The 26,543-nt window shown below is 42.1% G+C and overlaps 1 protein-coding gene across 8 annotated transcripts in view; it reads right to left on the bottom strand.

The window, feature by feature from the left end:
- Nucleotides 1–26,543, bottom strand: part of DOCK9 (dedicator of cytokinesis 9) — a 989,328-nt gene that overhangs the window by 114,866 nt on the left and 847,919 nt on the right. For 7 of the 8 annotated variants that reach the window (XR_011194943.1, XM_069205169.1, XM_069205175.1 and 4 more), the window contains exons 44-47: nucleotides 24,606–24,663; nucleotides 14,517–14,623; nucleotides 7,325–7,447; nucleotides 4,544–4,657 (exon numbers count right to left, since the gene is read on the bottom strand). Coding sequence is in view for 7 of the 8 variants with exons in the window: in XM_069205169.1 (XP_069061270.1) it covers nucleotides 4,544–4,657; nucleotides 7,325–7,447; nucleotides 14,517–14,623; nucleotides 24,606–24,663 (402 nt within the window). In the remaining variant the exon portion in view is untranslated. Of the gene's footprint in view, nucleotides 1–321; nucleotides 358–855; nucleotides 862–4,543; nucleotides 4,658–7,324; nucleotides 7,448–14,516; nucleotides 14,624–24,605; nucleotides 24,664–26,543 lie in introns of all 8 variants that reach the window. The other variant, XM_069205174.1, reaches the window with a different exon arrangement.

The following is a 26,543-nucleotide window of genomic DNA, read 5'->3' as shown; positions in this document are numbered from 1 at the left end:
AGTAAGATAATAAATTATTTTAACCCTGGAAATTGAACAGTGATCATGAGCTCTGCTTCATGATCAACATTCTCATCTGCAAGTAATCACAAAATTAAATGGAGTTATTGGTAAAAAAGGATGTTTGGTATAGTCATCCTAAATCGGGTGCAGTGGTAGACATAATGCAGATGGGATGAGGTAAATTGTGAGAAGGGCACAGCACACTACAGAACGGACGGACACATGCTACACGCGCAGTCATACCCGACTCACACCAACAGCCTGAATGCAGTAAAGTTTCTTTTACAGCATTGTTAGCTTTTTCTAACATTGAATTACCTCCAGATCTGTTTCAGTGTCTGTAAACTGGTATTGCTAAGAAGTTATAAAAGACAACAGGACAGAATCAAATGAGGGTTACATTGCTGCACAGTGCATCACAGGCATCAATCACTTCACCCCTTAGTTTATACATTTGAATCAACAGCATCTGCCCAATGACGGCCAAATTACTACAATAAATGAAAGTAAAACAGCTATAAATGTAAAGCTACCTAAATCCTTTCAACGTGTATTGTAGAGGATTTAGTTGCCCCGTTAGATATTGAATTAATACACCACAGATGATAGATACCTCGAAAGCACAAGAAGGTCAACCAAACATTCTAATACTGGAGTAAAATACATGCAATACTGGTGCACAGGAAACAAAAAACATTTGCAGATGGCACTAATGGCTATTTGGACAGAGGTGTGTAGAGGGGACTTTGATGAAATCAAGTATAGCATGTTTAGAAGCATACTAGCAAACTGCAAAGACACAACGCAAAGACTGCAGTTAAATTGCCAGGAGAGGCCTGCTGCAGAACTTACCGCTGCCTTTAGAAAGTAACCCAAAAAAAAGATAAGAAAGAAAATTAAGGTATTCGGAGCAGAAGGGCATTACATTTGATCACAGCAGAACATTAATTAGCATAAAGGCAAACATTTTAAAAGTTTTTGATGATTTTTTGATATATGCGGCAATACCTATCAACTGCGTTGTGGGATTAAAATACATTGCATAATTAGAAGCATCATTTAAACAAAGTAAGATAACTACATGGAAATAGGTGAATACAAACATTCTTTTTTATCACAGTCTTCAAATCTGACACTGTGAAAACACCATGGGTCAAATCAATCAACAAGATATGTAAAGATTACAGCGTAATATTTTGAACTGCAAATTATTCTAGGTACAACTGCATATTCATGATTTTGAGACCATGAAGGAAAAAACGTTACACACAGTTCCTATACTGTTACTTTGGGTAACCCTAAATTCTGTAACTATGGCTCTAACGAATATCATAAATTACTACAGTAGCCTCTTCTTCTGAAATAAATTCAAGCATCAGACCGGGCTCAGAAAAATCTGAACTGACTGAAAGCGGTACAGCACTGCCACACACGAGAAGTTCCAGAAACAATCTCCTCTTCAATTTAGGAGAGAGCCTGACAGTAATCCAGAAAATAAATGTCAACTCTAACCAAAAACACATTTAATCACAGAACCCCGTGTTAAACGGATGTCGAGGAGGCATCTGAAAATGTTGCCTTTTGAGGGTATCGGAGGCCACAACTGGGACGAAGAATGGTTTTTACTCTTAAATCACCTTTTTTACGAGAATCTTACGAGAACCAGCACGTAAGGGGTGAATGTCCCAGTGTGATTTATCAAAAATGTTTTCAAAGATGATAGCTTCAATTTTAATAATGAATAATTTAAAAAGGCCCCATAATCCTTGTAAAGTAATAATAAGGTGTACCCAAAAAACTAATTAGTCATACATTTCAGTAATTAAATAATGGCAGAGAAATTCATTGAAACTGTGAACATTCAGCGGTGCTGATCGTAGATAAAACAGAAGTTCAAAACACTGGGCGTCAAATGTGTTATGAAGTCAATATCTTGTGAGCCAGCCCAATCATTGAACTTTACCTGAAAACTCCAGAAAGCTACTCTGGTTATGTATGGGGCAGCCTGCTGCAATAATGATATTTCAGTGGCATAACAAAACTTGAGAGGCCCTCCTCTAAAGTACATAGAGAGCCTCCCAATCCCCCGACCCAGTCAGAAGCTCTCAGGCCAGGGGCCTGCTGCCCATGCAGAGTGCTGGCTAGTGCATGGTGCATCACTGTGTGATGCTGAGGAGGCCTGCTGGAGCTCGGGGCCCCCGCGCTGTGGGGGCTATTGTTACGCCACTTTGATATTTATAACTACTTCAAAGGTGCCCAGGCCCCCAGGTGTCATCCACTCGGTTAAGGGTGGGTCACACAATGATACTCTGAGACATACATCTGAGAAGGCTTGGAAAGAGATCAACTCTCTAAGTCATAAGGTACTGGTAGCACATCCACCAGGCCCATTACACACCAATAAGGATCATAGTTATTTGGAAAGACTTTAACCTTTTAATCAACAAGGTGTAAGTGAATTAAAGAGGGTAGGCCCAGTTGACAAAACATACTCCTTCCCAAATATCCCTACCCTGAGAAGTTCCATGTGCGCAAGAGACAGTGTCTCCTTCTTGGAGCACTCACAAAAGGGTTAAGGCACCCCTTTGCAGGCGAAGAAACCATAACCTGACCCTTCTATTTCAGGCAGTTCCTTCTGTGGTATTGCCTAGCAGAGTATTAAGTTTATGTCAGTGTCTACATTGTTACAATTGTTTCTGATGCTACTGTCAGTTCCCTTTCATTTAATCAATTTTACAGTTGCAAATGGTGCATGGGATGGTGTGGGTTTTTATTTTCCTGGACATCTGTTTAATTCATAAGAGAGGACTGCTGATGAGAGGTTATTTTGTCAGTGAACCTTATCCTAAGTCACTTTGAAAGCTTAAGGGGCGTACACCCAGTTCCTGTATTCTGGTTCTCTCAGTTTGGAAGAACCTGTACTTTGCTTTTCCCAAGAACAGACGAGGCTGAACCCGTGACCTACAAGTGAGGAAGGTGGCCACCTTCCATAAGCTGCTGCGAAGACTGGCCTGCAACGGGACCAGTCAACTGCAGCTGGGTAAAAGTTTCTGTTTTATTACAGTATGATTTCTATTTTTGTCACACTCATCAAGCCTTGGTACGAATGTTAATTCTCTTTAGGGTAGACTGCCCCAGGGTAAATAAGCTCGAAGCATTTATAGGGTCAGATGTCTGGACTATCTGTTTTCTTACTTTGGTAAAGGGAATTAGGCCCTATATAAGGGCATTTATTATTTGTTTACCCAACACAGCGGCAAGTTCACTAATGAGTTGCTTCCCCTCGTTGGTCAGGTTATTAACACTTACAACATACAACAAAACTCATCATTTTAATGTGTCATTAGGGTAAGTCAATGTCCGTGCTGGCTTGCTTGACTTCCACAAACAAGGTGATGGAAAATTCCTGCTTACTCTCTCATAAAAGGTACAGTCTTTCTAACCTCCATGGCCTGTTATGGACCATGTCCTAAGAATCCCCCCTACACGGTGTAGGGAACAACTTCTCAGAGGATGTGACTCTGTCCCCTTTCTAGTCCATAGGCAGTGCAATATCACCAGAAAGGAGACCAATACATCACCTTTTTCATTACATCTGGTCATGCTGAAAAATCTGGGTTTGATAATTCTCTTGCATCACTGTCCCACAACAAGGAAGGAGTAAATGCTTGGGTCACTATGTTCTCAATTGTACAGATGAATGTGAATTGTAATCTCACAGAAGGCTCTAGGCCATGCGACAATAGTTATGGTACTGGGTGGTGTGGGAAAGTTACAAGAGTTTTCACCATTATCAGTGAATGATCATATGAATCTACATGTAGCAAAAATGTATTTTTACTGGCTTGGCCCAAGGCGTGAAAAATAAGGATGTGCTACCCATGCATCTAAAGGATACATATACTGATTTGACATTGGGGAAAAATGTTGCAAAACACACACAAGTACAAGTTTGAAACAGAAATATTTGAAGAACATGACTCTAAATCAGACTGCAATTTATGTCACTTCTATTATATTTACTTAGTACATTCATAGAGCGGGTAACCTCTCTTGAGAGGAAGAGGGCTGTAGTGTCAGCCGAAGATCATTTACATGATAGGGAACCTTGACCCTGACGAATGCCCCAGACCTTCCAGCTCAATATGCGCCTTGGATTGGACCAAAAGTAGTCCAGTCCCTTCCAGCTTGACCCCACATCTGTAGTGTTGTGTTGACTTTCTAGTCCAATCGGGAGTAAGTGTGGGGTTGAACCACTCCCAACACTCTCTTTTTGTGTTTCATCAGGTGCATAAAGTGGAACAGGCAGGCCAGGGGATTACTATGGAATTTTACAATTCCTTACAATGACAGAACAGATTTTAAATAAAAACAAAATACACACACACACACAGCTTGGGCCCAGAAATAGCAACAGACAGACAACATCAAAATCTGACAAATGATTGTTTCTCAAATAAGGAACAGGCTACGTAGATTATCTTCAAAACAAGGAATGCATGCATTTGCAGAAGAAAGACAATATTTGAGAAATACTGACCTGGCCAAAGAAGGCTATTCTAAAATATGTGCCCAGAAGCCTCTTGCCAGTATGCATGACTTCAGTAACTTTGCTGTAGGCGCGATGGAGGGTGTCGTAGAGGTGGGCTAACCTCTGTGGAAAGAAGAAACATTTAAAAAGCTTCAGAAGGTGTCATTATGAGGAAAAACATCCCTAGCGTTTTCACCAATTTACCTATTTTCACAGCACCTTCAGAAGCATGAAAAAGGAGTGAGTCTGTAAAAGCCAGACATGGACTCAACAGCATTTAATCTTCCCTTCAAAGAGACACAAACTATTTGCATGTATAAATTCAGATTAGACATGCAAATTCATTTTTACTAGTCATAAAACGTGACTGCATCCGTTAAAAATCAAAAAAGGTTTACTTATATACCTTTTCAAGAGAGTAATTCACCTTCTGGAGAAGACAGTGGGCATTTCAGGTCGGGCATGCTTTGAAAATTTGGGAACATACTTGTTTGTGATAATAAACAAACATTTTCCTGGCCCATTCCCACTGTGGGTGAAGTTGAACACTCAATACTCCAGAGTGCAAAAGAATATCCGTTTCCAGGGCGGGAACAGGAATGGTACACACCCCCAATTATCCGTAGGGGGCTTTTCCACGTGAAAATAGTTTTTCTCATGGAAAGAACGTTAATTTGCATTCATGCATGATATTTCCCCTGCATAAATATGCAGTATGTATATTTTTTCAGTGATGCAACTGAAGGAGAATATTTAGGAATTCAAAAAGGTGTCTCCTATACTTCTGGAAACATGCAACTGTTACAGCTGCGATGCCGCACAAATTCCCAGAACAATCTGACATTTCCTCCAAAAAGTAGTAGGAAATCTATGGGAGTAAATTTTTGATCGAGCTCCGCGTGACCTTGACCACGTTTCTAATACTGCATCTTGAAATATGTGAGTCAAAAGAGCAGGCTGAAAGTCTAGAGCCTAAAATAACCTTTTTATATCTTTATTCTCCTGTTGCTGGGCCTCCTAGCACACTAAGCATGGAGCAGATGTCTGCCAATCCTTTTTTTCAGGGAAGTGATGGCACAATAGATACCAGTGAAAACTTATTTGATACTTACTGTACTGCATGCTTCACTGCTGGACCGCTGCTAGTACAGTGTGATGCAGGGCACGAATCTCAAAAACATGCAAAGAACCTCAAGTCACAGACATGAGCCAATAATCCTCATAGATTTCAGCATTTTTGGGCGTCACAAAAATTGTCAATGGTAAAGAAATATCTATCTAAATCATGGATTTCCATAGGTGTCGCAACTTTTTCATGGTTACTCCAATGGATCGCCTACAGGGCCGACAATCTGCAGGTGTTAGTATAGCATATATGTGCAATAGTGATAATAATTATTTTTCATGCAGCAATCTGGAACACGTGCATGAGATATGGACGTGCTCTATACCACTGACCATCATGGAAACCCATTTAGTCTTGTTTCCTGAGCAATACATTTATGCGGTTAAATGACAGAAAACAGGCATGCAAAATGTACTTAGAAAGCTCCGTCTTTGTGGGTGTCCACAGCAGTTTGCATGGCCACATGCAAACCCGCAAAACACTCTTTCACCACTGATATCCCTAGGTTTTGGACTGTAGATAATTTACAGAACTTGTGGATTCTCTGCACTCAAGACCAAATTAAACATTATTTGTAATGGTAAAAACATCTGTGATTTAATTTAGCAAATTCAACCTTTTCATTATTTAGGTGGCACTTTGGGGCAAACAAATTTTAGAGTCAAGCTCATAGGGTACACAGTATGCTACACTGTCATGTATATAATAACACTTCAGCATTCTTTGCCTCAAACATTTACAGGGAGTTTCCAAGTGACCTTTTACAAAATGTAATAAAAATTAAAACAATGTAAAGTGGGAAACTCCGCAGAAAACAATGGCTCTGATCGCCACACAATACAGTGCTGACAGTATTCTTCACGAACATGTATGAGCTACCAATGCTTACGTTAAGAGAGTACTTAGAAAATACTGGCAACACTGACATTGCTTCCTTAAAGTAACAGGATATTCATGGAAGGCAGCTTCTGAAGCCACCACTGGGTGCAGTCAGGCTTGGACCATCAACCTAAACTAGAAATTCAACAGCCCAAAATCAAAGGCAAGTGGTTTGGCACAGAGAACTCTATTATGGTTGTCGCACCTGCTGAGCAGATGGACTAGGATGTTGTTCAGGTCAAGATGGGAGAAATAGCACTGTTGGAAAGCAAAAAAAGAAAAAAAAAAAAAGAGAAAAACCCACCTCTACCACAGTTTATTTTACCTCTAGCGAGAATAGAGGAAACTGGATTTGAATATCTCTTACTGTGCGCTGAACAACAATTGGCTTTAAGAGATTATACTAAAAAAAAAAAAAGGTTTCATCTTTTTCATGCAAGAGGTAGTCCGAAACCTGTTTGCTTCTGTTTCAATACAATAAACAACAGACTGGCACAAAATCGATCTTCAATTTGGCACACTGTAAAATATTTTTTGATTGTTTAAAGGTCATACCGTGGATATCTAAAAATGCAGAAAATTATATTTCCTAGATTTAGCTTTTGTGCCATAGCATTGACTGAGCCTTGTTTCTTTTTCTTCAAAAAAGGCCCTTCCGACTCCAAATTCAAATGGATTAAAAGTAACTGGGAATCTTTAAACATTTCACGCATGGGAAGATGATACAGGTCTGAGACAAACGCTTAATGCCCCAGTAACAGTGAAGTCGGCCTCCACATGCAAACCTCAAAATCTCTCCGCTTCTCATAGATGGGAATGATGAGTTTGTAGATATCTGCAATAAGCTCATAGCGTTCAGCCTTCCAGAGTCCATCTGCACACTGCTCCAGCAACTCCATGAGCACATCCTGAGAGAGAAAAAGATGGCGCATAAATCACGTCACACATCTGAACAAATATAGAAATTGGACAAAACAAAACCAAACGCTCAACATTCAGAAAATAGTAATATGTCTCTATCACCCTTTCAGCATGCAGCTTGTTATGTCTGTGCCAATACTTTAGGACGAGGGCCAGATCTATGAAGGGATTTTAGAGTAAACATTACTAATTAAAAGAGTTCCATTTAGATTCTTTCTAAGAAAAATAATCAATGTGGATATCGAGGAAATCTGCCATGGATCCGACCTCTCTGACCTATATTGAACAATTCTACTCAAGGTATATCAATTAAACAATGCAAGAGGAAATGAGCATCAAGCTGACAACTGCACATAAACAAATTCTTCAGCAATGCTTTAACATCAATACACCCCCATAAAAGAGAAGTAAAACCACTTTTGTTTCAAGTGAGTGTGTACTTAGTTTACATTTGTATCAATTCTTAGCCTCTGTATAGTACCAATCTCAGATTTGAATTTGGGATGCACTGGCGTTTTCTCCAAATAAATGATGGCAGATGAATGGAAGAAAAGTTGCTACTAAGTAGCATGCCGGTCCCCTTAATCGGCCATGGGTGCTTGGCCTACAATCCGCAGAACCGAAATGGGACAAAGCAGCACCATCCAGCCATGATGCGCACATCGTCATGCTCGCAGTAGCACACAGCCGCCTCGGCTGAGGCGGCTTAATGCTGAACCTGCCTCTCCCACTGCTATTCCAGGTATGAAGCCCTCACACAAGTGCTACCATAATCCAACTCTGGAACAGCTGTTGCTGCCCCACTACTGTGATGTACACCCAGCTTTGCCAAATATGCCTATTCCTAATCTCTCGCGTTCACTGGTGTTCCATTGCTGGCACCCACTCACAACTCTGTCACTGCATCCTAACCTTGATCAACTATTTCTTAACGCTTTTATTAACTTCAGGCTCAAATAATGGCAAATAGTCTTTTTTTCACAAAACATTAAAAATAATACCATGTCCACCTTTAATCACATACCCAAACACATAGAGAACATCAAATCAAACCAAAATGTGCACAGTGTATTTATACCATGGCGCCTACATCTTTGCTGTTACTCCCGAGCTAACAGCGCCATTCAGCACTGTGAACTTGCGAAATAAAACTATGCAAGAGCACATTAAAGTAGATGTATGGCATTCAGTGTGCACTCTGCAATGCTGAACCCCCTACAGATAAAGTTGACGCACTCCATTTGTGTAGAGTGTGCCTGATGCAGTGAGGAGAGTGCGCGCCTGAAGGAAAATGCCTTCGATATGTATGGGAACTGCTCCTTCAGCACAGAAGGGCCAGCGTGCTATAGCCACTCATTCCTTCACCTATCAATGCAGACCCTCATCAACTCACTCTGTTTGCCAGAGGTGCCCTCATTAAGCCATTCAGTTACTCATTATTAACTCGTCCTTACACTGATCTATTGTCCCACTCAAACAACGACTCATCACAACCAGTCGTAGAAGCACGTCCGCTACTTCAAAAGCAAACCCTGTTACCGATGTCAATGTTTATTGTTTAATGGGCTGAGGGATGAGAGGCGTGAGATGCCTTGAGCCCCCCACATACTGTGAACCCAAGATAGCAGAAATGTATACGAGCGGGCAGAAGGTTTTATTTGGGGACAGGGATGACCCGACACAGAAGGAGTAATGTTCACCTTAGCTTTAGAAACATGTTTCTCTCTTGCCACAGACACCACAAAGTGCTCGGTGACCCTGATTCACCCAGGGCCCCAACTCAACCTTTTACCCTTAGTGGGCCACCAAACTTCACGCTGCACTGTGGGACATGGCAAGTGGCAGGTCACAGGTAGGGAATGTATGAAGTGATACAGGCCAGGAACTCTACAGGGAGTGCAGAATTATTAGGCAAATGAGTATTTTGACCACATCATCCTCTTTATGCATGTTGTCTTACTCCAAGCTGTATAGGCTCGAAAGCCTACTACCAATTAAGCATATTAGGTGATGTGCATCTCTGTAATGAGAAGGGGTGTGGTCTAATGACATCAACACCCTATATCAGGTGTGCATAATTATTAGGCAAATTCCTTTCCTTTGGCAAAATGGGTCAAAAGAAGGACTTGACAGGCTCAGAAAAGTCAAAAATAGTGAGATATCTTGCAGAGGGATGCAGCACTCTTAAAATTGCAAAGCTTCTGAAGCGTGATCATCGAACAATCAAGCGTTTCATTCAAAATAGTCAACAGGGTCGCAAGAAGCGTGTGGAAAAACCAAGGCGCAAAATAACTGCCCATGAACTGAGAAAAGTCAAGCGTGCAGCTGCCACAATGCCACTTGCCACCAGTTTGGCCATATTTCAGAGCTGCAACATCACTGGAGTGCCCAAAAGCACAAGGTGTGCAATACTCAGAGACATGGCCAAGGTAAGAAAGGCTTAAAGACGACCACCACTGAACAAGACACACAAGCTGAAACGTCAAGACTGGGCCAAGAAATATCTCAAGACTGATTTTTCTAAGGTTTTATGGACTGATGAAATGAGAGTGAGTCTTGATGGGCCAGATGGATGGGCCCGTGGCTGGATTGGTAAAGGGCAGAGAGCTCCAGTCCGACTCAGACGCCAGCAAGGTGGAGGTGGAGTACTGGTTTGGGCTGGTATCATCAAAGATGAGCTTGTGGGGCCTTTTCGGGTTGAGGATGGAGTCAAGCTCAACTCCCAGTCCTACTGCCAGTTCCTGGAAGACACCTTCTTCAAGCAGTGGTACAGGAAGAAGTCTGCATCCTTCAAGAAAAACATGATTTTCATGCAGGACAATGCTCCATCACACGCGTCCAAGTACTCCACAGCGTGGCTGGCAAGAAAGGGTATAAAAGAAGGACATCTAATGACATGGCCTCCTTGTTCACCTGATCTGAACCCCATTGAGAACCTGTAGTCCATCATCAAATGTGAGATTTACAAGGAGGGAAAACAGTACACCTCTCTGAACAGTGTCTGGGAGGCTGTGGTTGCTGCTGCACGCAATGTTGATGGTGAACAGATCAAAACACTGACAGAATCCATGGATGGCAGGCTTGTGAGTGTCCTTGCAAAGAAAGGTGGCTATATTGGTCACTGATTTGTTTTTGTTTTGTTTTTGAATGTCAGAAATGTATATTTGTGAATGTTGAGATGTTATATTGGTTTCACTGGTAATGATAAATAATTGAAATGGGTATATATTTTTTTTTGTTAAGTTGCCTAATAATTATGCACAGTGATAGTCACCTGCACACACAGATATCCCCCTAACATAGCTAAAACTAAAAACAAACTAAAAACTACTTCCAAAAATATTCAGTTTTGATATTAATGAGTTTTTTGGGTTCATTGAGAACATGGTTGTTGTTCAATAATAAAATTAATCCTCAAAAATACAACTTGCCTAATAATTCTGCACTCCCTGTAAGAGCTGGAGCCACACTAGTGAGCGGCAAAATTCACGTGCGCCTTGATCGGGGCAGTTCCCAAAGGATTTTAGAATGCCAGAAATCATGTGCCAGATTCATGCTTTCATTGCACTCTCCTTAACCTCTAGTTTCCCCCAGCAATTTAGGGGCTTACTAAAGTGTCTAGGCCCACTTTACCCTGTCACATGCTTTATGTGGGCTCAAACAGCAGCCTTAGAGGATCTTACGTCTCACCTTATGTTGCTATTTCACAGGAGAATTGTAATCCTGAAAGATTTTAACTGAAGGTGTGTCATGGGAGAACCCATTTTTAGGTCTCGGTTGTGGAAGCAAATGCAATGCATACACTTTCGCTTGCAAGAGATATTGGAAACAACAAAAGGCTTGCACCCCACCCAATTGTTTGCTTCATTCTCACTCTTATTTCCTGCCTTGTGAATGGACAGCGTGCTTTATTTCCTCTTCTCTTGGCTTCAGCATGGACCAATAACTGACTGATTCAGCTTGATAGTGCTGTGACTGAGGTACTATGTTTATTATATCATCTTCCCTGGCATCCTTGTTGAACCTCTTACTATTTGTAGCTATGCTTCACTGTGCTACAAGCAGTTCACAGAAGCCTGTTCCTCCATTAAAACAGGTATGTATTCTGACAACAGATGATACATGTTTTTATTGTGAAAACAGATGCAGGGTTGGACTGGGACAACAAATAGACGCTGGCACCAAAATAAAAGTGGCCCTAATTAGTGAATTAGATAGCTAAAGAAATGTCCCATGTTTGCAAATTGGGGTAGTTTTGAACCTTTAAAGAAACTATATGAATACTGTATAAGGTACGGAAGATACCATTAATTTGCTGCCCGCGATATTTGTTTTCATATCATGGAAATCAACAGTAAAAGCCTGTACAGCAGGCTTCTTTGAAGTGTGTGTTGTATAGTAAGACATAGCTACAAGAGGTTTAACAAGCATGACAGGGAAGAAAAAATAAAAGTAGTACCTTAATCACAGCACAAAACGGAAATTCAGCAATCAAGCTGAAGACGTCAGTGCTTGGTCCGCACTCCCGCCAAAAGAAGAGAAAGAGAAACCGGCACACACTGGCCTATTAGAAGGCAGCAAATAGGAGTGACAATGAAGCCAGCAAATGTCAAGCAATGGGAGCCTGCAGACCCCTTGTTGAATACAATATCTCTTGCAAGCGATAGCACCTGCAGCCCATGGTTGCAAGACCTAAAAAAACTGCTCAATTGGAGCATGCCAGGGTTTCCACAAATTTGCAATTGGAAAAGGAGTGGAAATAAAACAGCAACCTGCAAAAAACGCCTGGCAAACCTTGGGTTACGAGTAAGTCAAACTGTTGTTTGTGTTTAAGGGCTCTATAACTATAGATATTAAAGCCCTAAACGTCTGCAAAGGTGTCCAAAAAGTGACTGGTAGGCTCTTTTCAATCTTAATTCTCAGTCTGGGGTTTTCAGAAAAACCTTAATTCAGAGAAACACAAACAACGAAAAACCCACTTCTTCCACTGTTACTTGAATGACCAAGTCCCTACTAGACCCAGTTTCTTATAGACATTGTCACATTTCTAATGTGTTAACATTTTGACGTCTGTTCTCACCATTGTTTCCTTCTTAGTTTACAGTAATGTGCACTGATAACTTATGGTACAGAAGCGCTATTTAAAACCATTAACTAAGTGAATCACAGAGCCTCGCTAGAGACATTTGCCACCAATCACTCCTATAATATCTGGTGCTACTTCCCATTGCCCTACAACATACAGTTCAGGAGCCTGTCTAGTCAAGGAAAAGGAAACAGCCAGGACTGGCAGCCCTGCAGGTAAGATGTGAACACGCTGTGTGGGCAGTAACCACTCAATGACAATTAGCAGTCTTAGACCAGGGAGTATACAAGGTCCTTAGCATTAAGGAGGGTCTTCAAAAAAAATGTATTTAGAGATCGCGTGATAAAAAATATGCACTGCCTAAAATGTGGAAGTATTCCCATGCATACAATGTACAGAGCAAATGAAACAGAAGGTAGGCAACGGAACTTGAAAGAATCTGAATTTGGGCATAGAGAATGGAAGCAGAGACTCACGAAAACATTACAGATAAAAGAACTGGGTGTCTAAAAAGTACACCAGACACTCTTAATGTGGAATTCATGAGTTAAATACAATGCAGATGGTTTTCTAGATTTATATTCAATGTTTTTTTCTGATTTTGCTAAGCTTAAAAACACCTTAAAGAGCACAAGAGACTCAACAGACATCGGACACTTTGGCCAGAAATGTGTGTTAAAATTTGGTAACACAAGATAATAGAACATGATATTTATACAAAAAATGTATACTTCCCAGAAATCTCTGATTTTATATTTAGTCATCCTGCACTACAATGAAGGAGTCTACACTCAACATAGTAGCAACTATGTATTTTTTTAAACATGGGCTAAAAATAAGTGCTTCAGGGCCCAGTTAGAAACTGATGTCTTTCAAAACTCAACCCTCAGGCGTGCAAAAAACTTCTGCATGGGCATCAAACAGGGATAGCCAGAGGTAGCAGCTACTCGCTCTTGCTTGTTCTCTGTTAACCCTGGTCTTAGGGCTGACGAAGGCAGTAGTATGAAAATAAAGGAAGTAGGGCTGTAACAGTACTGTTAACTTTCAGAAATTTCCCCATCTTGCTCTTTCCCTGACATTTCTGGAGAAAACAGGAGGCTGCTGATAAGTGAAGGGTGGGACAAAGTGTTAAATCTCTAAAGTCTTCAGGTGCAAAGGGTGCCTGATGTCATTTCCGCTACTAATAACATTTTGGTCAATCACCAGCCATGCGCCTTAGTACAGACATTTATTTTGGAAAGTCCACTAATATCAACCTGTGTCCACAGCCAGTTTCAGGTATCCTGACAAGCAAAAAACAGCCCTGAGAACCCTGCATTACTTTACAAATAATATTTACTGGATTTCTTTTCAAAGCAGAAGTCTAGGGAGCCAGAGGTCATAAAATGCCTCTGATAATTCCACGTGCACTGGCAATGGATGTGGTAAACCATTGACTAGATTATGCCTTTGGCAAAATGTTAACATCACCTTTAAGAGGCAATTTAGATAGGTTTGTGAAAACAGCTGATAAAATTATCCTTCCTTTGCAAGTTTCCTTATCATTGAGCAAGCAGTGAACATCGAGTTCTCTCCATGATGCATTTGATAGCTGTTCTGTAGATAACACATAGCATCAGAGGCTGTAAAAACAGCACTTAAGTAATTACTTTAAAAAAAAAAACGTAACTAGAGAAAAACATCTGGCTAGCTTCTGCTTGAGAAAATGTTTCATTCAAAAAATTGTGCTACTGAATGTGGATGCCCAGTTTCATCCCAGATTATGTCCCAAGATTATGACTGTCATAAAAACTGGGCTGGCTACTGCAAAAAACGAATGATCACAGCAGTTCGCTTTAAAAAGAGAAGTAATAATACTTTGAGATGAAAGGGCAAGTTGCATTGAACTGAAAAATGCATCTACCGCCCGGCTTTCATAAAGCGCCAATATTGCAAAAATGAAGCAGGAGCTGGTTACGTGAAAGGCTTACCTCATTAAAGTGGACATCCTGCATTCCAACATCCTCCATCATAGATGCTTCCTCATCAATGTTTGGGGTGATAACTCTGAATGTTGAGCACCCTTGCCTAAACATTCCTAATTCAAGAAACAGAAGAAAAGTCTGTCAATGAATATGAGCTATGTTAGTTCTTAAATTTACACTATCTCTTTTGCACTTTTCAGCTGTAATTTCAGCAGAGACCTGAAATACACCCTCACAGTGAGCTGTACAGGCAAGCAACATAAAATGGATAAGCGTAGAACAGGTGTTTTAAGAACAACATCTACCATTGAAATTCTATTCTAGAAAAAAAGTATTAGTTTACCTTTAACAACACTTTTTTACCTTGATTCTAGGTGCTGTGCTTAGTTTCATAACTGGTGGTTGAGTTGGAAAATGTATTTGTTTTCACTAAAGCAATTCCATCTTTTGTGTCTACCATGAGAAAGTGTTATGGGCTCCTTCAGAGCTCCATGATAGCCTGTGTGTTGAAATCATGTTGAAAGATTTTTGGTTATAATTTGTCTACGGATCTGTATGCACGATTGGTGCGATTTTTCACCCGTCTAATTCATATAAAGGCGGAGTGTGTGATGATATCCATCTGCTTCAACATTCAAGCCAATCCCTCATCATGCACTGCCTGCATCATATAATCTTTCAAGAAGGTAAGCTATTGGAGTAGACAAAGCTGCAAACCTATTGTTATAGGCAGGGTTTATGATTCGTGGCATCGATCTAATGTAGAGTTACATGTTGTGATCACATTAGCAAAGTTGTGGTGTGGTTGTAGTAGTTAAATTCTTAAGTAGGAATTCTTGCACCCCTGTATCTCTCCATGTGTCAAATTCAGCTGTTTCTCGAGCTTGTTTAACAGAATTCCAAACAGAACTTTCAGCTCCTAATCTATAAATGTCATCTAGAAGAACACAGGAAAGTGAACTCATTGAGCTTGTATCTTTGTGTTCTAACTTTCGTAGACAATTCCTTTCCTGCACATTTATCAACATGTAATGGAGTAACATGTATATGTGTAGCACCCGCTCACCCCTTGGAGCATTCTTGGTGCTGAATAACAGAGATTTATTGCTACCCTACTTGTCTGCAACCTTGAAAAGATGAAAGGTTAAGTGAATGCATTGGGATTCAAACCTGCGGCCATATGATCAAATACAGAGTCTTGGAGTGGAAGCCTAAGTCCCCTGAGGAACCATGTACACATTAAAGAGTTGACATTAATGTGCTTCCTTCTAATGTATGAAACTTGCTTCAGCATTTGTCAACGGATCATGGGAGTACTATTGATATTTTCACACGAAATAAAGATATGCTATTAGGTATGAATGTTGGGCTCATTTGTAGTTCCCTCTTTAGCAACAGATCTTCAGTCACTAAGGCAGAGAGTCCTTAATAACTGGAGATATATTGCTAATAAGTATACCAATATGAGTTCATTCATTTATGTGACAAATGTGACTAATTAATAAAGATCCAGAAGAAAAGTTGACAATGTGCTCAATGTCAATGCTGAAACCAGTATTGCACGTGGTGGCACAATGTTGTAGTCCTTCTGAAAGACCTTTATCTTGAAGAACAAGTTACTTACCTTCGATAATAAATTATCTGGTAGAGACATCCTAGTTGCAGATTCCTTACCTTAGAATTTCCCCCAGGCATCAACCTGGAACCAGAGATTTTTCTTGCCATTAGGTGGCGTTGGCGATTCCGTGCCCGTCATTGGCAATTCCGCATCCGTTGTTGGCATCGTGTTTTCCTGATATGATGTCGCGGGTCGATTATAGGCACCACCCCAGCACGCTGATGTCAACTTCTTTTCCTGACTTTCCACTCCAGAAGCGCAGAGCCATAAAGAACACTGACCCTGGTGTGTCAAAACTAGGGCCCTGAAAGGGAAGTTCCTGTCCATAGGTGGGTCTATGAATCAAGATCATACTAGGAAGGCCTGCAGGACTGAACGGGCAAAGTACCCATCCCTTCGGGACTGACTGTCCAGGAAGTAGTGTTTGATCAATGTGTGCAATGACGCCCACGATGCTGCCTGGCAGATGTCCAGGACTGGAACTTTGCATGCTAACTCAGTGGTTGCAGCTGTTGCTCTTTTGGATTGAGCACGCAAACTCTCCAGGGGTTGCTTCTTTGCCAATCCGTAGCACATTCTGATGCAGAGAATGACCCATCTGGAGATGGTCCTCTTCTGCACTGCCCGACCTTTCTTCGCACCTATATAACCAACAAAGAGTTTGATCATCCACCCGGAAATCTTTGGTACGATCAAGATAGAACAGCAACACTCTTTTTGGGTCCAGGTGGTGGAGTCTCTACTCTTCCTTAGAAGGATGTGGGGGCACGCAAAAAGTAGGCAAGGTGATGGATTGGCCTACATGAAAGGGCATGACTTCTTTAGGTAAAAATGAAGCCCTGGTATGAAGCATCACCTTCTCAGGATAGACTGAACTGTAAGGTGGCATCTAGGAAAAGGCCCGCAGTTCACTCACCATGGGGGCAGAAGTGATGGCTACAAGGAAGGCTGTCTAGAGTAAGAAGCGAAGTAGACAGTTGTGAAGTGGCTTGAAAAGAACACACATTAGAAAAGTAAGAACCAAATTCAGATCCCATTGAGGCATTATGAATGGTGAAGGAGGAAACATATGGATAAGACCCTTCAGGAATCTACCAACAATAGGAGCTTCAAACAAAGAGGGTTGGTCAGGTGAGCTCAGAAAAGCAGAGATTGCAGACAAGTAACCCTTGAGGGTGCCCAAAGCAGAGACCTGGCAGGGATAGAGAAAGAACAAACAAGAGGACCTCAGATAGAGGGGCAGAGAGGGGGTCAACAGACTTGTCTGTACACTATGCCACAAATTTGTTCCAGCGACAGGCATATACCATTTTGGTGGAGGGAACCCCGGATGCCAAGATAACATTACACATTTTGGGGAGAAGGTCAAAAGCTGTCAACTGCTGCCGCTGAATCTCCACGCAAGAAGACAGGGACTGGACATGTTCGGGTGGAGAACTGTCCCCTGCTGCTGCAACAAAAGATCCTCCCGAAGAGGCAAACTGAGTGGAGGATTGATTGCCATGCTCAAGAGCTTGGGATACTAGACTCTTTGTGCCCAGTCTGGAGCAAGAAGAATGACTTGGGCCTGGTCGTTCTGGACCTTTTTGAGAACTCTGGGCAGAAATGGTATTGGTGGAAAGGAGGCCTCGGTCTCACTCAAGATGAAAAGCGTTGCTGAGTGAGTGTCCCAAAACTCCAACATGCAAAACAGCTGACACTGCGCGCTCTCTGCGGAGGCGAACAGATCTAACCAAGGCTCTCCACACTGCTGAAAGAGATCTTGTGCCACCTCTGGATGGAGACGCCTTTGAGGGAAGGAATGCTTTCAATGCTAGCCTGATCATCTGGCACTCTAAAAGACTGATATGAAGCCAGGATTCCGCTGGAGACCAGATGCCCCTGATCCCCACCTCTCCAATGTGCCCATCCCATCCCAGGAGTGACACATCTGTCACTAGTGTCATATCGGGTTGGGGAATGGAGAGGGATCTGCCTCTGACCCCAATCACAGATCAAAAGCTACCACTGCAGATCTTGCACATTTTCCTCCGAGATCTGAACCATGTCCAAGAGATTCCTCTGATGCTTCGCCCACTCAAACTTCAGGTCCCACTGCAGAGCCCTCATGTGCCATCTAGCATGTGTCATTAGCAGGATGCAGGAGGCCATGAGGCCCAGCAGCCTCAGAGTCATTCTCACCGAAATTCAGGAAAGTGGCTGAAACACTGGTATCATAGCCTGAACATCCTTTACTCGCTGCTGAGGAGGATAGGCCTGAAACTGCACTGTGTCAAGAACAACTCTGATGAAAGGGAGCATCTGAGAGGGAGTTAGGTGTGAGTACGGCACGTTCATAGTGCACCCCAGTGAATTCAGGAGGTCTGTTGTGGTCTGGAGGTGGGAGACGACAGCCTGGGGTGAGCCCACCTTCAACAGCAGGTTGTCGATGTAGGGGGAGACTGAAACCCTTGACCTTCGCAGATAAGCTGCGACCACCACCATGACTTTGGTGAACACTCAAGGGGCCCTGGTAATGCCAAAGGGGAGCACCGTGAACTGAAAATGCTCATGGCCAACCATGAATTGCAAGTAACATCTGTGGGCAGGCAGGATGGGAATATGGAAATATGCATCCTGGAAGTACAATCCAGTCTCCTGGGTCCAGTGCAGATAGAACCTGAGCATGATTGAGTATTTTGAACTTCATCTTGAGGAAGAGATTGCAGGACCAGAGATCTAGGACAGGGCAGAGGCCTTTGTCCTTTCTGGGCACCAGAAAGTAGTGGGAATAACAACCACAACCTACTTCTGGCACAGGGACCCTCTCTATGGCGCTGTTGGCTAAAATAGCCATAACCTCCTTGCAGAGAATTGCCAGGTGATCCTCGGTCATCCGATCATAGGATGGTGGCATGGATGGAGGGTAGTCTCAAAGGGGAGGGAGTAGCCCCTTCAGACTATTTGCAAAACCCACCTGTCTGACGTGATGGATTCCCAGAGGGGCATGTGATAGCAAATCTTGCCTCTAACTGGTATTTGATGGGGTAGCGTCAGACAAGGAAGATTTGGAGGCTGCAGCGGGAGGGGTGGTAGACTGGGATGACCGCTGCCCAGATCCATGAGGACATTGTACCCACGTCCCCAGCCACGCACAGGCTGGGCAGCATGCGCATCACGGTGGCTGGATGGAAAGGGATGTGGTTGAGCACGCCTTCCTTACCCATGAAAGGGGCTAAAAGCAGACTGAGGGGGGTGATGTGCAGCTGCGAGGCCCAAGGACCAGGCCATAGCTCCAGACTCCTTAAAGAGGTTGAGTGCAGAGTCTGCTTTGTCTCTGAAGAGACAGGTGCTATCGAATGGCATGTTGATAAGCGAAGGTTGGACAGCCCTCCAAAAGTGGATAGTGTTATTACAAGCTCAACTGAGGAAGAGATATCTGATGACTCTTGCTATTAGTTCAAAGGGGAATTCTTCACCATCATTCTTGTGTTGGTCAAAGAACTTTGTAGCTCATCTTACATTAACAGGCTGCATCTGAATAACATTGCAAAGGCATTCACTGGCTGAAAGAACAGGATTTAATTTTGGGAAACCAGCTTGTCTAGAATTTTACAATTCCCCTTCACTTTCCTTTTGGTCATATCTCATGTGTTTGGATCTTTCGCCCAGAATAAAGCAACTGGGACCATTATGGATTAAACATACCTAATTCACTGATGCACTCAACTTACTGGAAATGTACCATTGCAAAAGAATGGAACTTTTTTCAGGCCAAATTAGTAAAACCCAGGATGACATCACTCTACACCCATTAAACAATACAGATATAAAAAATTGATGATCAAAGCTAAAGGTTATTACACATTCCAAGGTCACAGCACTTTTAGTACATGCAAAGTTACCATTTTATTGAATTATTTCACCATTAAATAGAGCTAAAATACTGAACATAAGAGAATATATTATTTATTTAGCCAGAAAGCTAATAAAAAGTGTTTTCATTCTCTCTGCAGGATACACACCATGCTAAAAGTTGGACCACATATTTTCTTACTCGCCCCCCATCACTGGACACAGTAATGATATATATCAATGACTGCTGGGAGAATGTGTGAAATTGTTTATATTGCTGGATGTCTTCGGAGGCACTACATTGGATAAAGGTAAGCACAACTCTTAAACCTAGCTTTTATATTATTGATTCTAGCCTTAATACTCAGCTATAAGTAAATGATCTTAGCATGCAGAGTTTTAGTTATGCAAATGCCATCTTCTCACCAACAGGTCCAAGAAAACTTTAACTTCTTAAAAATAATTAGTGAAACATGAAAATATAAACAGTCAGTGAACCAGTTCAATACAGCTAAACATTTATATCAAATCTATAATAGTAAGTCATCACGTCTCACAGGAATCACTACTGCTGAGGCAGTGTTAATGCTTTCCACAATAACAGTATAGAGCAAATGTCATGAAGAGAGCTATGTAAATCACATTTAGTTAACAGAAAATCTAGCTTTCACTTTATTGCACTGTGATGTGTGGGTAATTCTTGAGACGTTCTCCAAGCGTACTTGTTAGCTACAGAATAAATATAATGGACTTAATACCCCAAATGTGCTCTAAATGTTAACTGGGCACTCACTTTTACACTATGCGTTTTTTTTTTTTATTGTTATTGTTGCATGAAAACAACATCAGATAAAACACAATAATTCCTGCCCACAGTACCAATGCTTTTTGATTACAGCCCTTTACTCAATAGGCATGTGCTTTAGGAAGTTTCCGTTGAACATACTTATCACTCTTGTAAACAAGTCTGTCCCCTTGCCCCTACACAGATTCCGTCATCATACATGGCGCTATAGGTGCCCTTTAGTCTGTTGGACGAGATGCTTGAGGAAGCTTTTCCGCATAAGTTTCTAGCTGATCCTTGCAGTACGCAACATCTTTATACCATTGAACAATAGTCGGGTGGCCTTCCCACCACAGCACATTGCTACTCTGCGTTTCGCCAGCACCAGAGCCAGAGACACTAATTTACGATTTGAGGAATGCACCAGTTTGATATATCCCATTAGACATACACAGAGATCACATCAACAGGCTTATTTATAACAGCAGGTGAGTGCCTGCGTAACAGCGACTCAGTAATTATATATTTTAGGGCATCGCCATGCAAAGTGTAAAAAATCTGCACCCGGTGCCCTACATCTATGACAGTGATCATTTTGCCATAAGCCATACTTTACCAATTGTGTAAGCGTGTAATACATCTGTTGTAAGAATTTAAAAGTGAATGATCCACAAGTTTCTATTAGCTGTCAGCCTACTAGTTAATTCACAACAAAAATCCCATTCCAAGTCTGTCAGCTGGGGGTCAAGCACAGCATTCAATTTTCCAAGGGGCCCTTGAGAAGTGTGCCTTGTCTCCCTCTGCACCGTGTTATAAAGTGCAGTGATCAAGCCTGCACAGGATTTTACTGTTAAATTACTTGGAGCGTGCCTAAAGCAAGGGGGGCTTGCAGGAAGGTCAGATAGTGATACCTCAGAGCAGCTCGCAGTCTCAGATAAGCACAGTGCGTGAACGGGTACTCCTGACTCCGCTGGGGAAGATCTGAAAACTTCACAAAGCTCCCATCAGGACATAAATCCCTGAACCTTCGCAGCCCGCATCTTTGAATATGGTGATTGCCCCTGACTCTTGGATGACCGATAGTTTTGAGTGCTGTGTAAGAGGCATTGCAAGGGGATACAGTGGCAGTCGACCTTTCAGGTACCCAATGGCCTGCCACTCCCCCAAGGCACAACCAAGCATGTTAATGGCACCTCCTGCCACTTCTACTCGATTGTGAAACAGCAGGGTGCGTAAAAACACTGGGTCTTCAGCGTCATGTTATATGGCAAGGTGTGGTGTATACCGCTCAGTATCCAGCCAATAGTAAGCATGTTGCACCTGAGCACTCAGATAATAGAGGTAGAACTCCGGAGCATTAAACCCACCCATTTCAAATGAGAGAGAGAGCTGTGCCCATGCAACCCTTGGGTGCTTGCCTCCCCAAGGAAATATCAATAGTAATGCCTGCAGGATTTTAAAAAAGTGCATAGTTAGAGGGATCAGAATGTTTATGAGCAGAGGACTTGTGGTAATAGAACCGTGTTCACGACCACTAGTCAGTCTGCAAGGGATAATGGTAATGGCTGTATCAAAGGTTTAAAATAAAAATCTCCATTCAAAATAATTTAAGGGAACACACAAATGAAGTCTGAAATTCAAAACAGCGGCTAATGCACATCTTATGTAAGAAAAAAATCAGGTACAAGCTCAAATGTTTTTCCTTTTAGCTGCCTACCCTGTAAAACGTTGGAGGTTACAGGGAACATTACATAGGTTTTGGACACAAAAAATATTAAATAATTAGCGTTCAAATAGTTAACTAAAAATCAGTGGAATTGTAATCCATTCAGGTGTTGAGATACAAAAGAAACATAGCTTTAGTATTTTAGCATATTAGGATGCCATTCACATTAACTAATAAAGGCAGATTACTAGTATCGATGTCAAATAAAAATGATGGGCAAAATACATATTTGGAGAACACCTTAAGTGTATTTTAAACTTTATCAAACACATTTGAGAAGTCTATAGAGGCTACCTAAAAACTGCTTTCTCATACAACAATATTTATTCTGGACATTTCTCCTCCAAGATATTCCTTCAGGGACAAAGGCAGTTAAGGTCTCTGCTCTAGAGAAGAGGAAAGGTCTTTGTAGATGGCGGCTACTGGAGTGAAAGTTGAAAGCAGAACCATTTGAGTTTTGTGTGTAACACTCAGTACCAAAATAATAGTGCTGATGAGAAGGTACAGCTTTGAAGACCAACAGACCTGAGATTTAAGGAACGCATAGGTAGTAAATGGCAGAAAATCGCATTTCCAAGTGGTGTCCGCAGTTGTAAGTGTAAACAGCAATACAGTATACTTAGGTGCGAGTGGCCAAGTGCCCTACTACCTGAAGGCACAGTATAGTGTATAAGGATATACACAGCATATCATGAACAAATATGACCACAACACTCAACAATGTATAGATTAGGAAAGTACAGGTGACAGCTTGCATGTAGCAATTTTATAAATTAATCGGTATTCTTCTTGGTGTTCCAGAAGGCCGTTTATTAGGATTAATTTTCGTTAATCCAGAAATACAATCAAACAGGCACAGCCAACACGTGTTTCGTCACAACAGTGACTTTATCAAGGCTATAGTGGTAGTGTAAAAATGAAATATCCAACCGAGGCAAGTACGGTGTCACCTGTGTTATTATAAGTAGAACATGGGAGTCCAATACTGTGAAGCTTCGTTTCTCACACAACAAGGAGCTCCCGGACTTTATGTCGGACTTACCAAGGTCCTTCCAACCTTTTACGTGCCTGGGATGTACCTACCTTGTACTTTTGGACGATACCACATCTTAATACAGCTTATTACATTTGGCGGATCGACACACAGTATTGGACTCCCATGTTCTACTTGTATATAAAAACAGGTGCCACCGTACTTGCCTCGTTTGGATATTCCATTCGTACACTACCACTATAGCCTTGATAAAGTAATCGATGTGACGAAACACGTGTTGGCTATGTCTGTTTGACTGTATTTCTGGATTTACGAAAATGAATCCTAATAAACGACCTTCTGGAACACCAAGAAGAATACTGATTAATTTATAAAATTGCTACACGCAATCTTTCACCTGTACTTTCCTAATCTATACATTGTTGAGTGCTGTGGTCATATTTGTTCATGAGATTTAAAGAAACATGACCTTAATGGTGAGCAAACCTATTGTAAGTGATACCCTTAGGTGATGTGTTGCCAAGCCACTCACTGTGCTGTAGGTCTCAAAACACAATTTGGTGAAAACAAATCATCATATTTTTTGGTGCTTCAAATGAGGAAAAGGGTGCTACAGTCAGTACGAATTGGGAGATTGAAGAGGTGGCATGATAGTGGTTTAGTCTAAATCACGGAATATGACAAGGTGCACCAGATAAAACAAGCCTTTGCCTGGTCTTCAATGACTATAAACAAATATTAATAGTAGGGTAAACTAAAGAAAAAATAGTTTTAAACACCAACTAGATAAAAAAACAAGTTCAATCTGCAGTGACTGTATTTTTGTTTTAAAACTGCCCAGTGTTCTTAAGAACAGTTTGGCAGCTCATGAGTGACAGCTGGAAGGAAGGCATTAGCTGGCTTTGCTTATGGAGTAAAACAATCCCTTCTGAACATGCTGTCTTAACCATCACCAGCGGCCATAACATAGGAGGGGCTCCAGAATACATGAAGAACTGTTACAAAGTTTATTTCAAAAGAAAAGTCTTGTGTATTTTCTCAGTGTAGGACAAATCCAAAAAAGAACACTTGTGGGTACAGACACCTGGAAAGGCTTACAAAGGGACCATAACAGTAAAATACCAAACTGAGTCTCTTACCTTTTCGAGTGAGATATTCTGCCACAAGCGCTGCTACATGGACGTAACACATTGCTGCCTACACATAAGAAGCATGTTAAAATCAATGTGTGCCTTTCAAACAAATTTACAACTTATTTTCTCAAGAAGATTGAAAAAGAAAATATCACAGCAGAAACACAGATACAGGTTTGCCCTAATAACAACAAACAGCTTTCGGAACAACAAGTTACTTACCTTCGGTAACGCATTATCTGGTAGAGACAGGACCTAGCTGCAGATTCCTTACTTTAGAATCTTCCCCAGATGCAAGCCTGGATCCAGAAACTTTTTTCCCTATAGCACCTCTACACGTTGGAAGAGGGCGACTCGCCACTCCATACCGATGTCCTCCACTGGATGCAAAATCAGCAGCATCCATATAACCCCCTCGCCGACATCAGTTCCTTCTGTGACTATTTTCTGGCCTGAGGCTGGGGATGAATCCAAGCCACTAGCTTCAGCTAGCCAGATGTCCTCTCTATGGGCTGATGAATATCCAACTCCTCTACTACCTCTTCATCATGTCCCTCAGAAGGATAAACATGAGGGGATGCTCCAGAATGTGGAAAAAGATCAGGGATAACCGGCATGATTGGCGCCATACCGGACGTTGACCGGCACCACTAAGCAAATTCCTCAACATTGATTTCGACTTCAGATAGAGAGAGGGATTCGACTTTGATCAGCGCCGCCAGCGGAGTCGCCTGATCGAATACAGGCGCTGAAGGTGAAAACCCCCGAACGGCTGTGCACTGGTGCCCTAACGGCTTTGTCAACTGAAGCTGAAGGCCTAACTGAAGCCTTGGGCGAACCCACTGGCACGGACACAGTCAAGGCACTTTTCTCCTCCATGACATCCACAAGGGCTCCAGGGGAAGGTAACTGCCCAAAGGTAGCATGAAGGGAAACGTAATACTCACGCATCTGGTTTAGAGTCGACCTGGCCTCTGGAAAAAGAGGGAGACACGAGGTAGACTCTGACCGCGACTCCTTAACCGAGGAATGGTGTGAAGCCATACATAGTGAAGTCGGCAACTTCTGTGACTTCGACCACTTGCGAAGTGACTTACTTGTGAAGTCGAAGGAGAATGGTGTCCAGGAGAATGAATGAATGGCCCCATGAATGGATGTCAGTACGAGAAGGAGCCCTTTGTTGAAAGGAAGTCTGGGATGGCTCCGACATGCGTGCCCCCAGAAGGTCCATACAAACCTCCTGCAGAGCTTTCGGTAGAAGTTGACAAGAGGAGTTGCATTCTTTGCCATCATGGTGCTCACCCAGGCACCACATAAAATTGAGTCGGGGTCCGTAGCCGACCCACAGGGTTTGAACCCCGAAGACGTGGACAAAAAAAGCTCACTGTTCTGACGACGAAAACATTGAGGCTGAAAATGGCCTAAATAACCGTTACCGGATCCGCATTGCAAGCACAGAAAAGAAGGAACTGACATCGGCGAGAGGGTAATATGGACTCCACTGATGACACATCCAGTGGACGACGTCGATAAAGAGTTGCGCAATGCCCTCTTCCAATGCGCAGACGGGCTAGGAACCAGGCTCGTGCCTGTTGAATATTCTAAAGTAAGGAACCTGTGGCAAGATGTTTCTAGCGGATTAGGTTGATACTCTATGAATAACATCCATGGAGAACTCCACTCTGGGATTGGGAACCCTGTGGGGCTCTCAAATCGACTGCATAAAGGTGACAGAACATTAACATGTGACCCAGGGGTAGAGGAGGAACGTGATGGATGCAGTGTATCTAAACAGAAATATCAACTGCTATACTAACTCAATAGTTTCTTAAGAGTATGCTTGAAGCTTTCATCCACCAGCTATGGGTGTTGTTATTTTGCAAATCAAGGAACAAAACACATTTTCTGATGGATTCTATATCTTATTGCACATTACTCTTGCAT

The sequence above is a fragment of the Pleurodeles waltl genome, chromosome 8 (genome assembly GCF_031143425.1).
Source record: "Pleurodeles waltl isolate 20211129_DDA chromosome 8, aPleWal1.hap1.20221129, whole genome shotgun sequence".
NCBI classification, from domain to species: Eukaryota; Metazoa; Chordata; class Amphibia; order Caudata; family Salamandridae; genus Pleurodeles; species Pleurodeles waltl.
This window is presented reverse-complemented; position numbering and strand designations above follow the sequence as displayed.